Source organism: Lissotriton helveticus, chromosome 4_1 (genome assembly GCF_964261635.1).
Source record: "Lissotriton helveticus chromosome 4_1, aLisHel1.1, whole genome shotgun sequence".
Lineage (NCBI taxonomy): Eukaryota > Metazoa > Chordata > Amphibia > Caudata > Salamandridae > Lissotriton > Lissotriton helveticus.
In genome coordinates, this window is record NC_136063.1 from 1,599,443,654 (window position 1) to 1,599,469,847 (window position 26,194).

Genomic DNA, 26,194 nt, shown 5'->3' on the forward strand with positions numbered 1-26,194 from the left:
TGACACCACTCTCCTCCAACCTGACAAGCAGTCTGGAGTGAGAGATGGTGTCGTAGGCCGCACTTAGGTCCAGCAAGACCAGTGCCACCGTTTGGCCATCATCTCTGAGCTCTCTGATCTTTTCCGTGATCCCAAGCAGGGCAGTCTCTGTGGAGTATCCACTCCTGAAGCCAGACTGGGACGGGTGAAGTAGGTCATTGTTTTCCACATATGTTGAAAGAGCCGCATGAATGTGCCTTTCCAACATTTTGGAAAAAGCAGGGAGTAACGATATTGGTCGATAATTGGCCAATATCGTAGGATCGGCGGCCGGCTTTTTTAGCAGAGGGCTGACTATGGCATGTTTCCATAGGGCAGGAACTGAGGCCTGCTCCATGGAAGCATTAAGTATCTCTGTAATAGGAGTCAAGATAGAGTCATCCAGTTGGCTGATGATACTGATGGGAATGGGGTCGCGGGGGGAACCCGATTTGATAGATTTTAGAAGTTTCTTCAGTTGATCCAATGTAATGGGAGGCCAAGCTTTGAGGTGACAAATTCCTTTAGAGATTTGGGGGGTATTCTCTTGGTTATGAGTGGTGATGCTATTTTTGTTAATATTAGAGACTATCTTCTCGATCTTTTCCGTGAAAAAGGACGCCAAATCCTGACACTGCTGAGTATTGAGAGGAGTAGCCTCCGCTCTAGAGTTTTCTCCAGCCAATTCTTTCACAGTGTTAAAGAGAGTCTGGGATTTATTTGCGGCTGTGTTTATGGTAGTAGTAACATAGCATGCTTTGGTTTTCATGCATGCCGAGTGATAGCTGTTTCTGGCCTTACGGTAGGTCTCTTTTTGGTGCAGTCCATAGTTCTTGCGCCACTGTCTCTCCAAGTTCTTACAGGTAGATTTTTCTTTCTTGAGGGCCTCAGTATACCAGGGGGCGGGGGGACGATGTACTTTCCCTTTGCAGCGGGATAGGGGCAGACAGGCATTCACTGCGTCATTTAGCCATGTCTGTGTGGCCTCAGATCAATGGGCAATACCGATTCTGTAATTACAGAATCGGTAAATACCGATTTTAGCAAGGGTGCAGGGGGTGTCACTTTGACACCCTCTGGCACCCCAAAAATAGGCATGTGCGCCATGTGGCACACAGACATGCCCTAAGGGCATGTCTGTCTGTCACATGGCTAGGTGTGCATGCACACATGTGCATGCACACCTGAATTCGGTACTTTAACACCCAATTGGATTGGGTGTTAAAATACCGAATTTGTAGGGCCTTTGGGACTCTGAAGAGTCCCACCTACATATGGATTTACAGAATCTGTATATTTACCGATTCGGTAAAATACCGAAGTGGTAAATTTACCGAATCGGTAAATATACCGATTCTGTAAATTCACAACCACCTACATCTCAAAATCCAAATACCGGTCGGTAACGGCCGAATTCGGCCGTTACCGACCGGTATTTGGCTACCTACATCTGGCCCTACATGCTGTTTCACGTAGCTGCGCTGAACTTTTACAAAGCACCTCCCTTATCTCAGGCGGCTAAAATTCTTGACGATCACTCTCCCTGGATCCTCCCGCCTTAAGCCTTCCTAATTAGCCCGCCCGCTGCTCACTTCAGTTTAAAAAAAAACGTTCTTACTGGGTTGCAGTTACTGGCTACCTGTTCCATTGTGATCAAGTGATCAAGGGACTCACGTCTGAGCATACCCTGCCACACTTAGGGAGAACAAAGCGATACAAAAGGGGATGATGGACGGAGCGTTTGAGCAAATCAAACACTCACCCCCAGTCAAATGATCTGGGTTTAATCCATCACCATTCTTTAGCTCACTCTGCCACCCCAGTTCAGACATGGCCATATGCAAATCAGCCAGGCTATCTTGAATCCAGTGGCAAAGTGAGCAAGAGACTCACGTCTGAGCAATCCCTGCCACACTTAGGGCGAATAAAGCGATCAGTGATAGTATATCAGTCCTGCCGAGGAGAGCTGATGCTGTCATTATAAGTGCATCAACCCTTGTGAGAAGTGCTTGTGCTTGTCCATGGTGGTATGTCAACCCTGCCGAGGAGTTCTGATGCTGTCACTATTAGTTCATCAGCACTTGTGAGAAGTTTTTGTGCTTGTATATCAGCCCTGCTGAGGAGTGCTGGTGCTGCGCTTTACTAGTAAAACGTCACTGCTGATAAACCTTGGCAATGTAACATTTAAAATTGGCGTAAAAGATTAAATGTGACAGTATTACTTAAACAAGGACTTGATGGGCTCCATAAGTACATTTCCCAGAAGCTGCATTCACCTATTTCCAATGCTAGCACTCTGCATCTTGCAAATAAACGTGTTACCAACCCGTGGTTTTGTTTTCCTTCAGGTTAAACATGGAAATGAACGCAGACGTGGTGTGTAACGCCATTAATTTGTGTAAGCAGGAGCCGGGTTTGCCCGCGTGCCACGTCTACAAGACTTCACAGGTCAGTTTATTTCTCCAATCCATTGTTAATCATTTACAGATCGTTTGTTAAAAGCAGAAATGATGGGACCCCCTCAATATACAAAAAGGCCAGGGAAAGAGAGGGGAGAAGGTATCATGGAAGACAAATAGGATTTTCCCTCAGCGGCCATGCAGTTATACATCACATTTCTGTCATTACTCAATTATATAATGTTGGTGACCAAAAAAGCAAGTAGTCTATTATGATCCATTCAATAATTTCAAATTATTGAATGGATCATAATAGACTACTTGCTTTTTTGGTCACCAACATTATATAATTGAGTAATGCCAGATCGTTTGTTAAGGCATTCCAGGATTTCTAATCAAAATGTTAGTGGCCAATTATTTTTCCTAACAAATCAAAACAACAAACAAGGCACTATATTATGAAGACACAAGAAACACACTCTGGTGTAAATACTGTTAGGTCCACGCCTTAATCGAATTACATGTTTGGTGGCCTCGGAGATTGCCAGGCAGTTGTTTCCTCTGTGTATACATTTGCTCATGAAATTCCTTTGACTATGGGTCAAATATTAAAATACTACAAAGGATATTTACAATTCAAAAGTAGATTGTAGGAGTACATTTCTTAAACTACGACTACTTTTTAAAATAATATCTAAGATGGGAGAGGTGTGGCGCCGCAGCCAGGGCGACTAACGCTGGAATCTGGGGATCACGGTTCGATCCCCGGCTCCGGCGGCAGGTTAGCCCAGCACCATGTGACTCTGGGCAATAGCTTGCTTAATCTTCCTGACGGCCCCCAGCGCCTAGAGACCCTTACGGGTGATTGTGCGCTTTACAAATGTGGACTTTACTTTAAGTACAGGAAATATAGGAAGTATCGCAAACATAACTAATGGTACATAATCAACTGAAACTAGACAAAACATACAGATATCTTGGGGTCCTGTTCGATGATGAAGGCAGCTTCAGCCAACATAGGCAGGAGCTACAAGGGAAGGGCAGTGCACAGCATTAACCCTAGCCCTTCAAACATTAAAAAGGTCCCTGAACGGTCCAACGACCCAACCCACTGCTGAAGGTAATAGCTGCAAAACAATTCCCAACTTTATCATATGGGAGCGCTACGTGGCAAAGACGCTTTGACTTTTAACACAATTTTTGCAAAAACATACAGGCTACTCTTTCATCATCCTCCCTGCCCCCACACCCCACCCCCTTCCAGTACACCCGGGCACAGATTAGACTTGAGTTTGGTCAAGTAAATCAACAACTTGGAAGAAAAGAGGTGTATATAAAAACCTGGAAAGGAACTGGACAACCCTTGTACAAAGCTCTCTGGCACGAAATAGAAAATAATCCAAGCATTCCAGCTGCTCACTATTTAAATACAGCCATTGATGACCTGGGAGTTTGATCAGTATGGGACCTAACACTCTCGCGGTGGCCTTTAAAAAAGTAATAAATGAGATCATTAAAAAGTTCTCTGTGACCATGGATAAAGAGTCCCTAACCAACAGATTACTTGCCTGGACAGTCATAAACGACTATAAATTCTTAAATTAAAGCCGTACTTGGACGCTGGATGGTCCGCACGGTTGATGCAGTCATTCATTGGATATCGGGTTGCCCTTCCCCCAGGTCATGCTCAAACTGTCCCTTGGTTTCTGAACAAAGAGCTGTAGACTATGTCATGCCGCTGAGGAGAATGTTGTCCATCTACTTTGTATCTGTCCGGGCCTCATCAGGGAAAGTAGAAATTTGTTGAGAGCATTATGGAATCAACCAGGCATTTGCTCCTGTAGACAGCCAGCTATTGAATGTTTTAATCCAATGGACACAGTGGCGTAGCAGAGCGGGCTGGGGCGGTCCCCCCGGGGGGCACGAGTTTTGAAGGTGGCGGCCCCCCCCCCCTCTTACCTGAGGTCATCGCGAGTAGCAAACACTCGGACCGCCGCCACCCTCCCACCGACCACAAACGCACGAGAGGTAAAAGATCTAGCTACGCCACTGCGCAGACACAATCCTGAACTGCTGTTTTTCAAACTTTTTAATCCAAGCAGCAAATAAAATGAAGGGGTGTGATCCCTCTTAAAGGATACAGAAACTTCGTATGTATGCACCCTTTTAGTAGTTATGTACATTTTACAATCAGATGTCATTGTGCACAAATATGCCACTACTTGCCCACACCTTCATCGTCATGCCCCCATAGAAGGCATATGCATAAGTAAATTGATTCAGCCCGGGATTAAGCCCTTTAATCGGTACCTACATAGGTGAGTTTTTACAACTACATATAGAATTATATCCTGTAATGTGACTTGGGAGCATGAAATATCCTAACTATAATTGCTCAGTGAACTTTACCGTTTTATGAGCACTTAAGTATTTTAATTGTATTTTAAGGCCTTGTTAATGGAAACAATTGATAAATGCTGTATTTTATTGTTAGATAATCCTACACAATTTTACTACTGGTGTAATGATTTTAGTTAACTATACTTACAAATACATACAATTGAACTTGAAAACAATGTAACAGTAGATCGGACAAGTACATTTCTTAGACTGCGACAGCTTTTTAATTAATATCTAATTACAACTACTAGAAATTATTGTGGTTGTTATTGAGGTGGCTGATTATATATGTTTACATCGGCCTATTACACATGGATTTCATGCGTAGAGTGAATTACTCCTGGAACAAGTTGTTAAGGAGGCAGCGGTACAGCTTGTATGATTCAAAATTTGGAATGATTATGCCCATGGGTAGTCAACAAGTACATACTGTACACATCTGATGCATACTTTCTACGTCAACGCAGGAAGGTGGGTGTCCTAGGGAAGAGATGGGACAAGACCAATGACATGCAATGCAAAATTGGGTGACGTGGTGAGGAACTTCTTTACAATGCAAAGATATTTATGCATCCTAACCCTTTTCTGACTATTCCAGCTGCCCCAGTTTATTTTACCCCAATGGCCTCGTCTTCTAATGGTCCTTTGGAGGTGCTAGAGTTTGGTCTTGTTGGTGCTTCACCTGCACTTTAAAAGGCTCTGCATGACTTGTGGTGCTCTCAGATGGTACCCCTGCCCATAGTGGAAGCCAGGCTAACAAGAGTCCAATGGATGCTGGCATCTGAGAGGTTGTTTGGGCACAATTCCTTTTAATGGTCCCCCATTATTTACTGACCTTCTTCTTAAAATTAGTTTAGTCTCCCAAAGCAGGGAGACTGTGTACAATATATAGGTGTGTGCTTTTGAGGGCAAGATTGAAGTTTCTGAAGGTTATTCTGAATTCCAATTTCTAATTTGTGGTGCAAAACAAATCCTGATGTTTGTAGAAGCACCACCAGGATTAGATCACGTTGGCTCCCGGCGAAGAAGGTCCTGTTTTGCCTAAAAACAACTTGACCCTACTTCTAATGTCTGCCTTCTGATCTCCTGATTTCAAGTTTGTGTTCCACCACAGGCATAGCATTGGTCCCACTCCCCTAACACCGTTGTTTCCTTCACATAAACTTTAAAGAGAGGAAAACAGTAGCCCCAGAGAAGAAGGGGTAGGGTAAAATAGTAACCAAACCAAATAAACTAAAGCAAGAACATCTAATAATTAAATAACTCAACATATTGATCAACTGAAATAAGCCTACATTGTTTTCAGAGCGTCCACTGTTTCTGGTAAATCCTTTAGCAAGGCTTACTTAACCCCTTCGATGCTCATGACGGAACGGTTCCGTCATGAGCGTCGGTTGAGCTGTGCTCATGACGGAACCGTTCCATCATGAGCCCGTTGGCTCATTAGAACGTTCAGCACAGCGCAGGAATCTGCACGCGCTGAAGGTGTTAAATGAGTTGTTGTCACTGGGCTAACCTATGCTACCATATGCCCTACCACTTTATCATTCGAGAACAACAGTATCTTCACAGTAGAGCAAACTAATCAAAGAGCAGAACCACACTTAACTGGCAGGAATGTAATGCATGGATATACCCAGAGGACTGAGTTGCTGAATTCATCAAGAAAACATAGGATTTCAAATAATGTACTGACAAGTCCTTCTGTAGGCAGTGCTACTCTGAGAGCAACCACCATGCCAGGTGGATGTGATGTTTCAGTTCCTGTACTTAAACCGAGTTGTAGGAACTCCACTTGCAACTCCAATACTAAGAAGGCTTCCTACTAACTGTGGCAACATGAAAGCAATTGTCACAGAGGAAACAAAAAACACTGAACTGCCATGTAGGTGGAGTGTCATCAAAGCAAGACCAACACTGTCTAGTCGCCCCTTAATGCCGATCCTGAGATGGGCTGAAGAGGAAAGCTTACAGCAACGTAATTCCAATGTCTCCAAGCGGTATGCTGTGCAACAACGAGGACCAAGGGAGCCTGTTTCAAGATGGCTGCAATCTCAATATTGCATGAAGTAATATTATCAAACAAGAACACCAGTTTGCTTGTATTTCTTTCTTTTTTGGGTCTTCTGGTATGGCCATCCACAACAGAAAAACAAGCACAGTATCATATTACCAAGTATGTGCAGCAGACATTTTTGAGATTGGAACAAGACATTGTGTATCATGCCTTACTTCTCCCATAAGCCGAATCATACTCCTGTCTGCAGGGGAACATCTATCTTTTATTACATATTCATATCCCTCTCTCTCTAGACCAGAAAGCCTAACAATCAGCCTGAAAAGACACTGCCTGCACTGAGTGGCATAGAGCTTGAATCTGAGGGCAGTAAACCTTCTTATTGGACCTTGAATTCTCATATGACTTCACCATCAACTGGCGCTCTGGAGTCACTGTCCTGTATTTGTTTTGCGCATTTGTCAGGAACCTTACAGCTGCAGCGCAGGGACTTGTGTGCAAAGAACATTACAGTCTGTTGCCTGGGCGAGACTAGGACCCAAAGAAAAGACAGAGGTCGCTGTGCATTCTTGGGAGAAGGGGCTTTGATATACCTGGTGTAGAGAAGTGCTGCCCTGACTGAGAGAGACAGAGCCAAGGTTTACAGGACCCCTTCAAATAACAGACTCACTCAAGGAGAGAGCCTATGCGAAATCCATGGGAGTTCTGGACTGAGTTCAAAGCAAAACTGTATCCTCACAGGACTGTCAACAATTTGCCACAGACACTGAAGGACTGTATCTGCTGGTGGGCCTCCAGTTGCCTCTCAACCTGCTCACTGCACGCCTGCTCTTCTGCACAATTAGTCAGTGAGAGACTGGCCCACTAACCCGAAGCTGGGCAGGCAATGGGGCTATCAGTGTCAGTGCAAGACATGGTGATACGTTGGATTGTTCAAATCTATATTTCACGAGGTCAAGACGAACACTATGGCAGCCCCCATTTTTGCTGAGGTCTTGGAGATGTATTTTTATCATGTGGATCCAATTTCACTGAGGCCTCGCATTACAACCATTCTCAAGTTATCATGGATACTCATTTTGATATCACCACCCCTAACCTAGTCCTCACTGCTCTTCTTGAGACTGCTTGACCTGGGTGTGACCATGGCCTCATCAGGGCCCCTGATACTAGATACCTTGACTACAACCAACCATTTCACTGGCACAGTGCCATAATATTAAGGACCCTTTGGTGTTCCACATTGGTTTCAGTTTGTTTCCTGGCTCAATTGTGAACTTAGAATTTCACCATAATCAGTTTTAGACTTTCGGGTATCTCCCGACTTGCGATTGGTACCCACATTACTGACACAGAAGCTTTAGGTTTGAATACCCTGGTCACCTCCTTGAGTCAAAGTATTGTTTAGTTTCCATCTGCCTTCCAGCAGCTCAATCGTTAGGAGGATTGTGTTCTGCTGTAAAAAGTAAGTGGCTGGTCGGTTTTGGGTTTTTGTGGGGTTTTGCTCAGGCACTGGTGTAATTGGTTAAATCCGCCAAGTTGTCATCTTTAGGACCATGGGCCATGAGTCCTTGAGATACTCTGTGAACCCCTGTCTAGTCTGCTCCCCACATTTCATTTAGTGGCTAATGGAATGTGAAACCTTTAGTAAAGTTTAGAGATGCAGCAGGGTCTAGAGACTTGCTGTAACTTAGTAATCTCTGGATCGTAGGTTAACATTGCTGTCAAAACCATTTTGGGGTCCTCGGGCGGGCAGTGGTTACTGGGCCACAACTGAGGTGAAGATCACAGTCTCCACCTGAGACTGCCATGTATCCTGTGCCCTGGTAAGTAGAGCTCATGTGGTTCAAGTGATGTAGACTTCTGGCTGCCGGACTAACTTGGACACAATTAAATCATTGCCTTGTTTCTTTCAAACCCCTACGTCGACCATGCCCTTTTTGCCACTGATTTCTCTCTCTACCTCTACCCTGGCCAGTGGGTACTCCATGTCATCTCCATACGCCCCTGGTCCTGAGCCACTGGGAACAGGCACACTGTCTTCAGTTTTGGGGTACTTCCTATCTACTATAGTTCTGTAAGCACTAGAATTCCTGAGGGCAGTGGCCTTCCTGCTATTGACCACTGCCTCCAGTACAAATCCCATTGTATTTGGGTGAATGTGCTTAATAGCATCTGCATACCTCTTCCAGATGTCCATTACTATTAGGTTGAGTCCTTTGGGATCTCTCAATTAGCATGTTGCCTATCAGGGAGGCACATGCTACATGGTCCTTGAAAGGATAATGCCTCTTGTAAAGACCTTTCTGGTGGTGCTTAACGCAAGTCATCCCCTAGTGTTTGGAGGAAACCTCCCACCCTACCTTCTCATTCTGGTTCTACTTAGCAATCCAGCTCCCTTTTGGTTTCTGTCCTTACTTGAACTTTTGAAACTTTCCTTCGTATTTTAAACCAGTTTCCCGGAATTCTCCTTTCCCTTGGACTCTGAAATATGCTGCTCAAGCCCCTTGTTTACCCTCATAGATAACCACCTGTCATACAACAGTGCAAGATCACTTTCTGTCAAATTAGACAAGTATTGCTGGACTAGGGTAAAATACTCCAGTTTGAGTTGCTCTGCTACTATTAACTGGTTAAGAGTATGCAAATGTTTCTCCTTCACACCCTTACCTACTTCTTCCAGTCATGCAACACCTGATGAATCCAGGTCATAAACAGTACACCATCTGCTCTTTTGTTCTTACAGCATCTCTGAAGACACTAAGGTGGCTTCTGCCCAAACCATCTTCCCAGATCTTCCTTTGTTCCCTCATTCTTCGAGTTAGCTACCTTAGCCATTCTCACAATATCAGTCCCTTCCGTGTACATCTTGTTCAGTACAGCCATCATCCTAGATTACTCAACCAATCCCTGAGCTTTCCAAATTATCTCAAAACCTACAAATGACCCCAAAATATCAGAACCCAGTACATTTTTGTGCCCAGGCTTTTTTGGAACCTTAGCTGGGAGTTCTTAAGATTCGGATGGGAAATTACCTTCCCTAGAGCAAGCCTTCTCTGCACTAGTCCTGGGTTCATCCTTTTCAAGTCTTCCTGCTCTTGCTTGAATTCCCTCTTTCTCTTTTTCGTAGCTCTCTTTTCCCTTAACCCGTGTAAAGACGACTGACACAGCAGGTAAGTGTAAGGTCTTTATTATCTTAACCTGACACCAGGGCACATCTGTTCGCTGCCACCATAACCTAGTAACTGACAATCAACTGTCAACCTGCCGGTGGTCAGTTAGACATACTGACGTCACAATGCACCGGCAGGTCGCTCGTGCAGAGACATGGCACGAGAGCAATACATTAGAGGAAAGAACTTTATTAATAAACACAACACATCTCCCTTCCCAGAGCAACTTGTCAGAAAGAGGATGTCCTGGTGGAACATGAGAAAGGGGGGAATGACCACTGCTAATCACGAATGTAATCTTGTAATTTAGCTGGTGGTTTCACCACCCTTCCATACCTGCTCACAGAAGGTTCATCCTGACCACTTGTGTCTTGCGCCATAACATCTTCATAAATTGAGTCATCGGAATCAGAATCTGCTTCACTGTTGGTCTGGTACCTATATTCTTCACTTGCCTCCTTACTCAGACTACTACCACTGTCTTCTACCCGAGAAGCATCCGAATAATTCTCACTACCCGAAGGTACTTCATTCATACCCAGAGATACAATATTGGTACCACTCGGTTGAGAACCTTCCCCATCCTCTCGGTCTAGAATCCACTCATAGTCTTGAGAACCGGAAGCCCCTTCCTCATCAGAAATGGATTGAAAGTCAATCATTCCTTTCCCTTCTTTGCATAATGATAAAGCAGAAAAATGCCAAGTTTTCCCATCACTCAAAAGGGCGGAATTACAAAACACTTCCTTAACTTGCAACGGTTGTGAGTAGTGGTGTCTCCCATTGATGCCACTTTTGTTATTCCTCACCCTCACATAGTCTCCTGCTTTAATGTTAACCTCTTTACATGAATGTTTTTTGTCATAGTATTTTTTTCCTATGGTTTGACATTTTCTTACATTCTCCTTTATCTCCTCTGGAGACCACATTTCTCTTTTAGGAGTAACCCATCCTACATTATCTTTTGTAATGGGGGTCCTCCCTCTCAGAATCACAAAAGGACTAGTACCAGTAGACACACATGGCGTAACTCGGAATGACCAAAGGTTTTTCATAAGTTGCTTCCTCCATGACATGTCATTCTGATTAGCCAATTGAATTATGCCTTTGATCACCCGGTTAAACCTCTCTACAGCTCCGTTCCCTGCCGGGTGATACACAGACGTGGTTTTATGTTCTATTCCCTGGTTTCTCAGGAACTCTTTAAAAATTTTAGATTTGAATTGTGGACCATTATCTGACACCATGCAATTGGGAAGGCCTTCTCTAAGGAATAGCTTCCTCAAAAATCCTACAACACTTTTAGCATCAGCTTCCTTCACCACCTCCACCTCTGGCCACTTTGAGAAATGGTCTACTAACACTATTAGGTACAGCATCTCACCATGTTCATGAATAGGCCCACAAATGTCAATTCCCAATCTTGTCCAAGGCATATCAGGACATGACAACGGTTGAAGGGGTGGTCTCAACGTGTATTTTGTCTTGTCCGAGTTTTCACAAGCTGTACACTCTCTGACACCTCTTTCGATTTCCAAGTCATACCCAGGCCACCAGTAAGAATTTCTGACCCTGCTCTTGGTTTTTCCAATGCCAAGATGTCCCTCATGGCAAATTTCCAACAGTTTTTTACGTAATTTCTTAGGTGGAACTACTCTTCCATTTCTCAAGATAAGATCCCCCTCTACAGATAACTCATCTCTTACTTCCCAAAATGGACGCAAAAGGGGAGACAATTTTTTCTTTTCTGGCCACCCTGTTCTTATTTTCTCCTTCACTTCCATTAGAATGACATCTTTTCCCATCTGTTCACTCCACTCTGCCCCCGAGATACATGGTACTTCTTCCGTGATATTAGCTACACAGAAGGTGTCAATGTCCTGAATCTGGTCATCTCTGATTGGAAGAGGTAGACGGCTTAGACAGTCCGCCACCTTGTTTCTCACACCCGGAAGGTATTCAACTTCGTAGTTGTATTCTAACAATTTCATTGAAATTCTGGACAAGCGAGGAGAAGCAACCTGAAGACCCTTGGTAGAAAGCACTTTCACCAAAGGCTTATGATCACTTCTAAGGGTGATTTTGTACCCCCAAATGTATTGCCTGAAATAGTTCAAAGCCCAAGCACAGGCTAGTGCTTCTCTCTCAATCACAGAATATTTTTCCTCTGTGGTAGTGATAGAACGAGAAGCAAAAGCAACAGTGACCTCTTTGCTGTTTACATCAATTTGTGACAGGACTGCACCCAAACCCTTGTTACTTGCATCAGTTGTCACTATGCTTTTTAGAGAGGGGTTAAACCCTTGAAGGGGTGGGGCCTCACAAATATCCTCTTTAATCTTCTTGAATGCCTCTTCGCACACAACATTCCACTCAAACTTGTTTTTCTGTTTTATTAGTTCTCTGAGGTGTAAGGTCTTAGATGAGAAATTCTTAACGAATTTTGCATAAAACTCTGATAAACCTAGGAATGCTCTAACTTCCTCCTTATTCTTAGGTGAGGGAGCTTCCCTGATGGCTGACAGTAGTTCTTCTTTTGGTTTAATGCCATTCCCATCAATCTCGTGTCCCAAATATGTGACTTTATTAGTTGCAAACCTGCACTTACGCAGATCGGCTGTAAGTCCATGATGCTCTAGCAACCCTAGGACTCTGTTTAATTTAGCATCATGTTCACCTCTACTTTTGCCCGTGATCATGATGTCATCTTGGAAAATTAATAGATTTTTCTCCTTCTTGAATATTTCACTCATTAACCTCTGAAACATGGCCGCAGCAGAGGCCAGTCCAAAAGGTACTCTTTTAAACCTAAAACACCCCAGTGGGGTTACAAATGTAGTCAGGCTTCTGCTCTTGGGATGCAAAGCCACCTGGTGGTAAGCAGAGCTAAGATCGATAGTTGAAAACCACTTAGCACCATTAGTAAGGGACAGCATCTCATTAATCTTTGGCAAGGGAAATTGATCCACCAATATGTTTTTATTTAGATCGCGAAGATCAATGCATAGCCTGAGCTTGCCGTTAGGTTTCTTCGCGATAACTAAAGGTGAAACCCACTCAGCCGATTCAACTGGCTCAATAATGCCCTCCCTCTGTAATCTCTTCAACTCATCCTCCACCTCACTAATTATAGAGAACGGTATGTTCCTAGACTTGTGTATGCAAGGTATGGCATTTTTCTTAAGCTTGATTTCATGTACAAACCCTTTTAGTTTCCCTATGCATTCTGTAAACACCTTAGGATACCTTTTTTTAAAGAAATTGTTACAATCTTCCTCAGTTTGTAATATGAGAACTGGGTCAGGACTGTTCGGATCAAGTATTATACCTAGTTCCCCTTGGTCCATCCATCCCAACACTGATGGACCGACCTTGGATACATAAAGCTTGCCCATAGCTTGGCGTGATTTAAATATGAACTCCAGTTCCCTGTAACCTAGCATTTCAATTGGTTCGTAATTAAAAGACTTAGGGAAAATATCAGGTTTCTTCAATCTTGTTCCAATGGTTGGAACAAATTTCTCTAACCACACTTTTTCATTTACAATAGTATACGGCGAGCCTGAATCCGCCACAATTGACATGTCAACCCCGCCAATGTTCATGTCGCAAATAGGTTTTTTCTTCTTAGTAACACTGTCTTCAACATTTAACACAAACAAATTCATGTCATCTTCATCTGAGGATGTACAATCTTCTTCTTCCTCATAAATTACAGCTTTTACATTTCTCCCTCCTTTTTCTTTCTTTGGACACATAGCACCAAAATGCCCCACCATACTACAATTTGAACACTTTTGTCTCACTGCTGGACACGACCTGTCATTCGCCAAATGGTATCTACTGCCACATCTGTAACACCTCCTGTCATCTGAGAGTTTACTCTTATTGCTAGAATCCCTACGTTGTGCATACCTTGAACCCGGCATACTACTGGACTTTTTAGAACTAATCACTTTTGCTACCATGGACTTATCCTCAGTAGAGGATTTTTCCTCTTGTAAAACAGCTTTGGCACACCTTCCAGTTAATTCTGTACATTTAACTATTTCCACAACCTCTTCCAATGGTAATTCTCCCTTCGCCCACAGTTTCTCTTGAACATGTCTATTTGAGGATCTCATAACAACCTGGTCACGAACCAGCTCGTCATGTAATGCCCCAAACCTGCATGTCAATGCCAAACTCTTCAGCGCAGCAACATAATCCTCCACAGACTCTTCCTGTGTTTGCCTGCGTTGAAAAAATTTGAATCTATTCACAGAAATGGAAATAGTAGGTTTAAAATACATCGTTAAATCTTCCAAAGCAATAGTATAAACATCTCCTGGTCTTGCTCTTTTGTTTATGCGATTGTAGATTTTCATAGCCTTTGCCCCCAAACAATGAAGAAGAATCTTTTTTTTCTTTTCAGGAGTCAATTCTTCATCTCCCTCAAAGGTGGATAAATAGTTTTCAAAATACTCCCTCCATTCTTCCCATTTTAGGGCGTCATCCCCAGTAGACGGTATGAAAGGTAAAGGTGGAGATAGATTCCAAACATTTCCTGAAGCCATGGTCAATACCTAACCTTAGGCGGTAAGTATTTTTTTTCCAATTCTAACTTTAAGCTGGAGAACACTAACTCTATTAAATGAGGATAGTAGTCCTTCGTTTATTTTTCCAACGTTTTACTATTTATCACAAACTTATGTGTTCCCTGTTCACATAGTCTATACCAAGAATAACTTTCAATGGTGTGCGTGTCACCGCTGTTAGTAACACGCAATTAGAACATTCCTTGAAAAACGGCGTGTTATTTGCTTAATAAAAACGCCTCCTCTCTCTTTTTTTTATTTTCCTCCGTGAAACTGACTGAAACTCCTTTGCCGGATGACAGACACGCATAAAATGGCCGCCCAACGTCGTCCTGCGTTGCGTTCCACTGACGTCACGCTGTCGGCTAACAGGAATCTCTCCTCAGGTTACCGTGCCTGCGCAGAACACAACCGCTGAGGTGAAATCTTCCAGCTCTTCTCACACGCCAGAGGCTTGACTCGCTCTCCCCAACTATCCACACGTAGTTGTACTATAGGTCTTCCCTCACAAGTGCACTCCTATGTGCACTTGTGAGGGAAGATAACCAACAGCACAAGGATGCGGGAGAAGGACCGTTTTTCAACTTCTGACCGAAGGTCACAAATGCGGAATCTTCCTCAAACATTCAACGCTCACAGCGCTGGCACCGAAGGCTGGGAAACACTGACTCACCCTGTTTAATGGCGTTCAGCAAGACCTCCAGACCTTCTTTTCTTCCAGGCGTGTTCCAGGAATGAACACAAAACTGCAAAGCCGTTCGCCGATCCCCGACTCACTTCCACATGCTCAACGTGCATGTATAGAAAAGCTGCATCCTGGAAATCCCGCAGAGTGCGGAAAACGATAAACAGGTGGACACCACTGCGCCAGATGCACCCAACACAAACCGGTCCGATGGCCTCGCTGTGGGTTCTTCGTGGTGTCAGGAGCCTCGTCGCCAAGTTGTAAAGACGACTGACACAGCAGGTAAGTGTAAGGTCTTTATTATCTTAACCTGACACCAGGGCACATCTGTTCGCTGCCACCATAACCTAGTAACTGACAATCAACTGTCAACCTGCCGGTGGTCAGTTAGACATACTGACGTCACAATGCACCGGCAGGTCGCTCGTGCAGAGACATGGCACGAGAGCAATACATTAGAGGAAAGAACTTTATTAATAAACACAACAACCCGCTCCTTTCTTTCCCTCTGTCTCTCTACTCAGGTCCATTACCCCATCTCTCTCTTCTCTTGTTCCTGGCAAGCTATTCTAAACTTTTTATTCTCAAACTCCCTGGCGTACATTTCTTCCTCATTCCTCATTCCTAACTTTTTGAGAGACTAACTGCAGAGTCAGAGTTTCAGCTGACTAAGGGCACTATTCTTGGAACTGGCGACCAGGGAACTCTCGGTTTTCTGGAGGAAGGAGGATTTTGGAGGGTAAAGTCCAGAAAACAACAAGGGACAGACTGGGGGTTTGTCCAGAGAGAACTACTGTTTTACCCTCAGCTGTAACACTGATTTCAATGAAAGCTTCCCTTTTTCAGCAAAGCTGAAAGAGCTACCCAAAGTTGCATACTGTAGGTTTGAAGCTTTCAGTTCACATGGATACAAGAATGGGTCTTTAACATCATAGTGCAGGAACAAGAGTTGGCTGGAACCATTGTAAAGACAGCGGAATACTCCTCCTTCCTGCTCAAGAACATCAGCCAAGATGTTAATGGAGAGCTACCTCAGCTCTCCATTAACACCTGCGAGGACTTCAAAGATGTTTTGATGCCCTGTCCTTTGGAGTATGCTGGCCTCCCAAATGCAATGCCCATACACTTAAAAATATAGATCTGAGTACTGAACACCAGGCTGCTGCCACTGTTTGATTAACAAGGGGCACTGTTCTACATCTTGATCATTAATCATGTTTGCCAGCATTCCCAAAAGTTACATTTGGCGCATTTATTGCCTGGATTTTGTCCAGCCAATATAGTAAAGATATAGTGATATCGTAATCATATTGAGCCCTCTTGTATGTTTTTACTTTGAACGCGTTCGTTTTGAAAAACAAATTTGGTTGTGGCAATGTTTGATTGCAATACAGTGTATACCTATTGTTTTGAAATGTGGAAATTCCACGTAGATTTTGTTTTATTTCCAGGTAGCTGTTTATTGATTCTGAGGGGTATGATCAAAACTGGCATACAGAGGAAGAAATGTTGATGGTTTATTTTGCAGATTGCAAATTGAAGTTGAGGGACTTGGCACTCGTTAAAAGCATTTAAGATATCTAATGTAGAAATAGACATTTTCTAGTCTGTTGATTGAGCATTGAACCCAAAAGACTAGTGATGTACCAGGGTTTAAGAAATGTATTTTTAGCTGTTTAGGAAAATAATCTTAAAATGGTTGAGGTTGATGTAAAAGCCGTGGTGCTTTGGGTTTACAAGACAAACAGACAAATATGTAAGGATAAAGATAAACATGGATAAAGAGAAAAAGTATAAGCCCATGAGTTTGTCCGCCCTGGTATTAGTATTATGGCACTATGAGGGTAGCCATTGCACAAGCTATGCTCGCTCCTGCCCTACAAACTGTGCAAGTAATAAGGTGTATGCAGCACAGTTGAATAAATAAATGTACTCGAAGTCCCTCTCTTCTTTTACAATAAAATCCCAAAAGTGTTGAAGGAAAGAGGATTGAGTGATAACAAGGAAGGAGCATGCATCCGGGTCGATTTGCCCCAAGTCCTTATACCCGGTTAGGAGTATAGCTTGGAACGCAGTGGTCATCATGGAATGTTCTTGTCAAAATATAACAAAAATCATTCCTTGATAGCTGCCGGTCCATATGCAGCCCGCGGACGCACAGGCAGCCAATTTGGAATCGTTTTTGCCAAAGTATTACAAAAATCATTCCAAGAAAGCCAGTAAAGCATGTGCATGGCTGCTGACGCCTGGATGGCCGTCTTGGAATGGGTTGTTCTAGTTAATGACAAACACCATTCCAGACAGGCGCTCCTTCGCGCATATAAGTATGAGTGGCCATCTTGAAACGAATGCTTTTTGGCACTAAACTGTGGCAAAGTAAGCAAGCGTTGGCTAAACCAACAGATTTCCACCCTTGCATTCAAGGCGTGACCAGTTGGATTTGCCTATGCTTGTTAGGACTAGTGATCTGTTTGCGATGCAAGACACGTGACCTATGTAGCACGATTTGGAGTATCTCTACTATACATATGTTTTGAGAAAGGATTGTGGAAAATGCAACGACTATCACAGCCCAACTGGATGTTGCGGTGAGACAAGCTTGCCAGCGCTCTGTGAAGAGACAGCCGCTCATTAATGTTGAGAGACACCGTCTGACAGTGGAGACTGGAGAGGTGGCCAGCCAGCGGGCCCCTCGCACCTGCAGCTTGTCCCTGCCTGCTCCTACTTCTCCAGACAGTATAGCGCTTGTCAGTACTACCTTGCAGTGACGTGGCAGCGCACCCGGAAGCAAAGAGTAGCACGCAGGCTCTCTCGGCCGGCCTGTCATAGGATTAATGCTGTACCCTTCAGCAAACTATTTGGTGGGAAAGACTTCTCAGGAGCTGGAAACCATTTTTCTGTTTCTGATTGTCGAGAAACGCTGACATCCATCACCGCCTCCCAGAAGCCTCCCCCCTCCAGGCCTGCAGTTCGGCTTTTACCACAAGGTTTATGAATTGTTCGCTCAAAGGAACAAATGGCTGTTTAATTCATTACGAGCTGCGGCGCTGCCAAGAATTCCCGAACACTAAATGGCCATTTTCCTAGCTGGACCCATCCGTCCTGTACCAATAACCTTCCTGCCCTCTGCAGCTCGCTGTCATTGGCTGATAGTTCTGTCTGGTGCCGTCTGAAGCAATGGGAGTATCTTCTACTGCCTTGCAAAGTTTGAAACTCTTCCATCATTAGCGAGGGCACGACACGCCGCTGCATTTCAAAATGTCCTCCTGTTCTAGCCCACTCTGTGTGGATTCATCCACTGAAAATTCTATTGATCCGTGAACCAGAAGCACACAGGCCGTTCTTTTTCGAAAAGAGCTGTGTTGTACATTTCTTAGTCATAGGCCTTGGTTCATTGGTGCTTTTTTCGCTGAAATGCTTATCTGTTTTCATGACCGGGCAGACCTGCAGAAAAGTACCTCCCATTTTCTTTGGTCTAACTTTTAGAACATGAAGAAAAGATACAAAAACATGCTTTAATAGCACGCCCTTTAGTTTTGTAAATATCGTCTCGTGATTGAAATTTTTTAGCAAAACACACAAGATGATGGACGGAATGTTGCACAATGGCAAAACATTCACCCCCAGTCACAGACCTGGGTTTAATCCATCGTTATTTTGCTCACCAAGCCACCCCAGTTCAGAAATGGCCATATGCAAATCAGTCTTGATCATGTGCCTCATGGGAACAGTTCAGCCCAAACTGCCAAGCCATGTCTTCCCTGGACCGGAATCAAGCATCCTAGGACCGGTTTCTGGCTATCAGCCTTCATCAGCCAGGCTAGCTTGACTCCAGTGGCTTAGTGAGCACGGGACCCACGTCTGGGCATACCCTTCCCACATAGGGTGAACAGCAAAACACACAAGATGATGGACGGAATTTTGCACAATGGCAAAACATTCACCCCAGTCACAGATCTGGGTTTAATCCATCGTTCAAGTTCAAGTTTAGCATTTGTATAGCGCACTACTCACCCAGAGGGTCTCAAGGCGCTTGAGGGAGGGGGGAACTTTAATTCTCGAATATCCAAGTTTTTAGTTGTTTTCTGAAGGATAGGTGGTTCTGTGTAAGGCGGAGGTGGGTGGGGAGGGAATTCCAGGTTTTGGCCGCTAAGTAGGAGAAGGATCTTCCCCCATGGTGGATCTATGGATGCGTGGAACAGCGGCGAGGGCTTGATTGGACGATCGTAGTTGTCGGGTGGGGGTGTAAAAGGAAAGGCACGTGTTGAGGCATTCGGGTCCTAGGTCGTAGAGGGCTTTGTGTGCGTGGGTGAGAAGACGGAATGTTATTCTCTTGTTGACGGGGAGCCAGTGTAGGTCTTTCAGGTGACCGGAAATGTGAGCTTGGTTGGGGATGTCTAGTATGAGTCTGGCTGAGGCATTTTGGATGTAGTTTGGCTGTGGTGCCAGCGTATAGGGTGTTTCCGTAGTCCAGTCGGCTCGTGACCAGTGCGTGGGTGACCGTCTTTCTTGTTTCGGTGGGGATCCAACGGAAGGTTTTTTTGAGCATACGTAGGATGTAGAAGCATGATGATGAGACGGCGCTGACTTGTCTGGTCATCGAGAGGGAGGAGTCCAGGATGAAGCCTAGGTTACGTGCGTGGTCCGTGGGTATGGGTGCGTTTCCCAAGGCCGGTGGCCACCATGAGTCGTCCCAGGCGGAGGGGGATGATCCTAAGATGAGGACTTCAGTTTTGTCCGAGTTTAGTTTTAAACGGCTGTTCTTCATCCACTCGGCTACTTCTTTCATTCCTTCGTGTAGGTTGGTTTTGGCGGTGTTTGGTTCTTTGGTGAGGGAGAGGATCAGCTGGGTGTTGTCTGCGTAAGAGATGATGTTGAGGTTGTGTTGGCGCGCGATGGATGCGAGGGGACTCATGTATACGTTGAAGACGGTGGGACTGAGAGATGATCCTTGTGGTACGCCGCAGATGACTTCGGTGGCTTCTGATCTAAAAGGGGGGAGGCGGACTCTCTGGGTTCTTCCGGCGAGGAACGAGATGATCCAGTCCAATGCTTTTCCTTGTATTCCGACGTTTCTGAGGCGTTGAATAAGGGTGCTATGGCAGACTGTGTCGAAGGCTGCGGAGAGGTCAAGTAGGATGAGGGCAGCTGTTTCTCCGTTGTCCAGTAGTGTTCGAATGTCGTCTGTTGCTGCGATGAGTGCGGTTTCGGTGCTGTGTTTGGCTCGGAAGCCGGACTGTGAAGGGTCCAGGGATTTGTTGGATTCGAGGAAGGCGGCGAGTTGACTGTTGATGGCTTTCTCAATGACTTTGGCAGGGAATGGGAGGAGCGAGATGGGGCGGTAGTTCTTAAGTTCAGTGGGGTCTGCTGTGGGTTTCTTCAGAAGGGCGCTGAGTTCGGCATGTTTCCAGCTTTCCGGGAAGGTAGCGGAGTTGAGGGAGCAGTTGATGACGTCTCGGAGATGGGGAGCGATAATGGAGTTAGCTTTGTTGAAGATGTGGTGGGGACATGGGTCGGTAGGTGATCCTGAGTGGATGGAGTTCATTAGGCGGATGGTGTCTTCAGTGGTGATTGGGTTCCACATAGGGTGAACAGCAAAACACACAAGATGATGGACGGAATGTTGCACAATGGCAAAACATTCACCCCAGTCACAGATCTGGGTTTAATCCATCGTTAGAGTTCAAGTTTAGCATTTGTATAGCGCACTACTCACCCAGAGGGTCTCAAGGCGCTTGAGGGAGGGGGGAACTTTAATTCTCGAATATCCAAGTTTTTAGTTGTTTTCTGAAGGATAGGTGGTTCTGTGTAAGGCGGAGGTGGGTGGGGAGGGAATTCCAGGTTTTGGCCGCTAAGTAGGAGAAGGATCTTCCCCCATGGTGGATCTATGGATGCGTGGAACAGCGGCGAGGGCTTGATTGGACGATCGTAGTTGTCGGGTGGGGGTGTAAAAGGAAAGGCACGTGTTGAGGCATTCGGGTCCTAGGTCGTAGAGGGCTTTGTGTGCGTGGGTGAGGAGACGGAATGTTATTCTCTTGTTGACGGGGAGCCAGTGTAGGTCTTTCAGGTGACCGGAAATGTGAGCTTGGCGGGGGATGTCTAGTATGAGTCTGGCTGAGGCATTTTGGATGCGTTGGAGTTTTTTCTGTAGTTTGGCTGTGGTGCCAGCGTATAGGGTGTTTCCGTAGTCCAGTCGGCTCGTGACCAGTGCGTGGGTGACCGTCTTTCTTGTTTCGGTGGGGATCCAACGGAAAGTTTTTTTGAGCATACGTAGGATGTAGAAGCATGATGATGAGACGGCGCTGACTTGTCTGGTCATCGAGAGGGAGGAGTCCAGGATGAAGCCTAGGTTACGTGCGTGGTCCGTGGGTATGGGTGCGTTTCCCAAGGCCGGTGGCCACCATGAGTCGTCCCAGGCGGAGGGGGATGATCCTAAGATGAGGACTTCAGTTTTGTCCGAGTTTAGTTTTAAACGGCTGTTCTTCATCCACTCGGCTACTTCTTTCATTCCTTCGTGTAGGTTGGTTTTGGCGGTGTTTGGTTCTTTGGTGAGGGAGAGGATCAGCTGGGTGTTGTCTGCGTAAGAGATGATGTTGAGGTTGTGTTGGCGTGCGATGGATGCGAGGGGACTCATGTATATGTTGAAGACGGTGGGACTGAGAGATGATCCTTGTGGTACGCCGCAGATGACTTCGGTGGCTTCTGATCTAAAAGGGGGGAGGCGGACTCTCTGGGTTCTTCCGGCGAGGAACGAGATGATCCAGTCCAATGCTTTTCCTTGTATTCCGACGTTTCTGAGGCGTTGAATAAGGGTGCTATGGCAGACTGTGTCGAAGGCTGCGGAGAGGTCAAGTAGGATGAGGGCAGCTGTTTCTCCGTTGTCCAGTAGTGTTCGAATGTCGTCTGTTGCTGCGATGAGTGCGGTTTCGGTGCTGTGTTTGGCTCGGAAGCCGGACTGTGAAGGGTCCAGGGATTTGTTGGATTCGAGGAAGGCGGCGAGTTGACTGTTGATGGCTTTCTCAATGACTTTGGCAGGGAATGGGAGGAGCGAGATGGGGCGGTAGTTCTTAAGTTCAGTGGGGTCTGCTGTGGGTTTCTTCAGAAGGGCGCTGAGTTCGGCATGTTTCCAGCTTTCCGGGAAGGTAGCGGAGTTGAGGGAGCAGTTGATGACGTCTCGGAGATGGGGAGCGATAATGGAGTTAGCTTTGTTGAAGATGTGGTGGGGACATGGGTCGGTAGGTGATCCTGAGGGGATGGAGTTCATTAGGCGGATGGTGTCTTCAGTGGTGATTGGGTTCCATGCGCAAAGGTTGTTGGAGGGGGGTTTGTGTTCGGAAGTAGGTGGGGTGGGCTGTTCTCCGGGCTGGTTTACAAAGCTGTTGTGTATGTCGGCAATTTTGTTGTGGAAAAAAGAGGCTAGAGAGTCGCAGAGGTCTTGAGAGGGAGTGATGTCGTTGGTGCCGGCGGTGGGGTTGGTAAATTCTTTGACGATGTTGAATAGTTCCTTGCTGTTGTGGGTGTTGTTGTTGAGTCGATTCTTGAATGCTGATTTCTTGGTGGATCGGATCAGTTGGTGGTGTTTGCGGGTAGCGTTTTTGAAAGTGGTCATGTTGTCAATGGTTGGGTTTTTTCGCCAATTTTTTTCGAGGGTGCGACAGATCTTCTTGGATTTCTTAAGGTCATCGTTGAACCAGGGGGCTTTTTTGTTACCTGGCTTGATTTGATGTTTTTTCAAGGGTGCTAGTTCATCAGCGCTGTGGGTGATCCAATGTGTGAGGTTGGTGGCTGCAAGGTTTGGGTCCGATGATTTAGTAGGAGGGTTTTGGTGGAGTGATGTGAAGAGCTGGTCGGTGGTAATTTTATTCCAGTTTCTGCGGCGGATTGGTTGAGAGTGGTTGTGGGTTGTAGTCTTTTTGTAGTTGCAGTGAACGCAGCTGTGGTCCGTCCAATGGAGAGCTGTGGTGTGTTTGAAGGAGATGTGCTTGCTAGAGGTGAAGATTGGGTTGAGCGTGTGCCCGGCATAGTGGGTGGGGGTGTCGACAAGTTGTTTGAGTCCGAGATTGGCGAGGTTGTCCAGAAGGGTGGTGGTGTTGCTGTCGTTTTTCTTTTCCAGGTGGAAGTTGATGTCTCCCAGTAGAATATAGTCCTCGGAAGGGAGGGCGTGTGGGCTGATGAAGTCAGTGATGTCTTCGCTGAATTGTGTGCGGGGTCCTGGTGGCCTGTAGATGAGGGTGCCTCTGAGTGTGGTCTTGGGGTCGGTGTGGATCTGGAAGTGAAGGTGTTCGGCGGCTACGAGATTATCATCGGAACTGGTCATGATGCGGATGGTGTTTTTATGGACGATGGCGATGCCTCCTCCTGTTTGGTTGATGCGGTCCTTTTGGATGATCTTGTATCCGTCCGGGATGGGTATGGCGATGTCGAGTGCTGATGAGGCGTTCATCCAGGTTTCTGTAAGAAAGGCTACGTCCGGCGTTGTGGTGTCTAGTAGGTTCCAAAGGTTAATGGCGTGTGTGTGGACCGAGCGGGTGTTGAGCAGGATGCACTCCAGGTGGTTAGTGTTGGAGCTCTGTTTGGAGTTTGTGGATTTGGTGTGGATCTTGGTGCAGTCGAACTTACAGGAATGGTAGGTGAAGGGTCCATGGGTGAGACCAGGGGCGGCTCGGTAGCAGTTTGGTGGTCGGCCGGGGTTCAGTGCAGAAAGGGTTGCGGCGTCGTACGTTATGCGGGTGGAGTGGATAGTGCGGGGGCCAGGGGGTCTGGCGCTGGGCGCGGTGCAGGCGTGGACGGGCGTAGATGGGCTTACCTTTGGCGCACCTTCGGTGCGCATGGGGCGCATCCGCTGCGTTATTTTGATCACCAAGCCACCCCAGTTCAGACATGGCCATATGCAAATCAGTCTTGACCCTGTGCCTCATGGGAACAGTCCAGACCAAACTGCCAAGCCATGTCTTCCCTGGACCGTAATCAAGCATCCTAGGACCGGTTTCTGGCTATCAGCCTTCATCAGCCAGGATAGCTTGACTCCAGTGGCTTAGTGAGCACGGGACCCACATCTGGGCATACCCTTCCCACATAGGGTGAACAGCAAAACACACAAGATGATGGACAGAATGTTGCACAATGGCAAAACATTCACCCCCAGTCACAGATCTGGGTTTAATCCATCGTTATTTTGATCACCAAGCCACCCCAGTTCAGACATGGCCGTATGAAAATCAGTCTTGACCCTGTGTCTCATGGGAACAGTCCAGACCGAACTGCCAAGCCATGTCTTCCCTGGACCGGAATCAAGGATCCTAGGACCGGTTTCTGGCTATCAGCCTTCATCAGCCAGGATAGCTTGACTCCAGTGGCTTAGTGAGCACGGGACCCACGTCTGGGCATACCCCTCCCACATAGGGTGAACAGCAAAACACACAAGTTGATGGACGGAATGTCCACACCACTGGAGTCAAGCTATCCTGGCTGAAGGCGGCTGATAGCCAGAAACCGGTACTAGGATGCTTGATTCTGGTCAAGGGAAGACATGGCTTGGAAGTTCGGGCTGGACTATTCCCATGAGGTACAGGGTCAAGGCTGATTTGCATATGGCCATGACTGAATTGGGGTGATGTGGTAAGCAAAAAAACGATGGATTTAGGCCCAGATCTCTGTACTGGGGTGAATGTATGACACTGTTCTGCATTCTGTCCATCAACTGTTGTTTTTGCATTTGTCACCCCAAGTGGGGCGGGTATGCTCAGACGTGAGTCCCGTGCTCTCCACACCACTGGAGTCAAGCTATCCTGGCTGAAGATGGCTGATAGCCAGAAACCAGTCCTAGGATGCTTGATTCCGGGCCAGGGAAGACATGGCTTGGCAGTTTGGGCTGGACTGTTCCCATGAGGTACAGGGTCAAGGCTGATTTGCATATGGCCATGTCTGAACTGGAGTGATGTGGTGAGTAAAAAAACGATGGATTTAGGCCCAGATCTCTGTACTGGGGTAAATGTATGACATTGTTCTGCATTCTGTTCATCAACTGTTGTTTTTGCATTTGTCACCCCAAGTGGGGCGGGTATGCTCAGACGTGAGTCCCGTGCTCTCCACACCACTGGAGTCAAGCTATCTGGCTGAAGAAGGCTGATAGCCAGAAACCGGACCTAGGATGCTTGATTCCGGTCCAGGGAAGACATGGCTAGGCAGTTCGTGCTGGACTGTTCCCACGAGATACAGGCTCAAGGCTGATATGCATATGGCCATGTCTGAACTGGGGTGATGTGGTGAGCAAAAAAACGATGGATTTAGGCCCAGATCTCTGTACTGGGCTTGAATGTATGACAGTGTTCTGCATTCTGTCCATCAACTGTTGTTTTTGCATTAGTCACCCCAAGTGGGGCGGTATGCTCAGATGTGAGTCTCGTGCTCTCCACACCACTGGAGTCAAGCCATCCTGGCTGAAGACGGCTGATAGCCAGAAACCGGTCCTAGGATGCTTGATTCCGGTACAGGGAAGACATGGCTTGGCAGTTCGGGCTGGACTGTTCCCATGAGGTACAGGGTCAAGGCTGATTTGCATATGGCCATGTCTGAACTGGGGTGATGTGGTGAGCAAAAAAACGATGGATTTAGGCCCAGATCTCTGTACTGGGGTGAATGTATGACATTGTTCTGCATTCTGTTCATCAACTGTTGTTTTTGCATTTCACCCCAAGTGGGGCGGGTATGCTCAGATGTGAGTCCCGTGCTCGCCACACCACTGCAGTCAAGCTATCCTGGCTGAAGACGGCTGATAGCCAGAAACCAGTCCTAGGATGCTTGATTCCGGCCCAGGGAAGACATGGCTTGGCAGTTCGGGCTGGACTGTTCCCATGAGGTACAGGGTCAAGGCTGATTTGCATATGGCCATGTCTGAACTGGGGTGATGTGGTGAGCAAATAAAC

The 26,194-nt window shown here is 46.1% G+C and overlaps 1 protein-coding gene across 2 annotated transcripts in view; it reads left to right on the top strand.

Moving 5' to 3' along the window:
* AOAH (acyloxyacyl hydrolase) overlaps positions 1-26,194 on the top strand; it is a 919,324-nt gene that overhangs the window by 298,400 nt on the left and 594,730 nt on the right. For both annotated transcript variants that reach the window (XM_078688219.1, XM_078688220.1), the window contains exon 4: positions 2,367-2,466. In XM_078688219.1, coding sequence (XP_078544345.1) covers positions 2,367-2,466 — 100 coding nt within the window. The remainder of the gene's footprint in view (positions 1-2,366; positions 2,467-26,194) is intronic.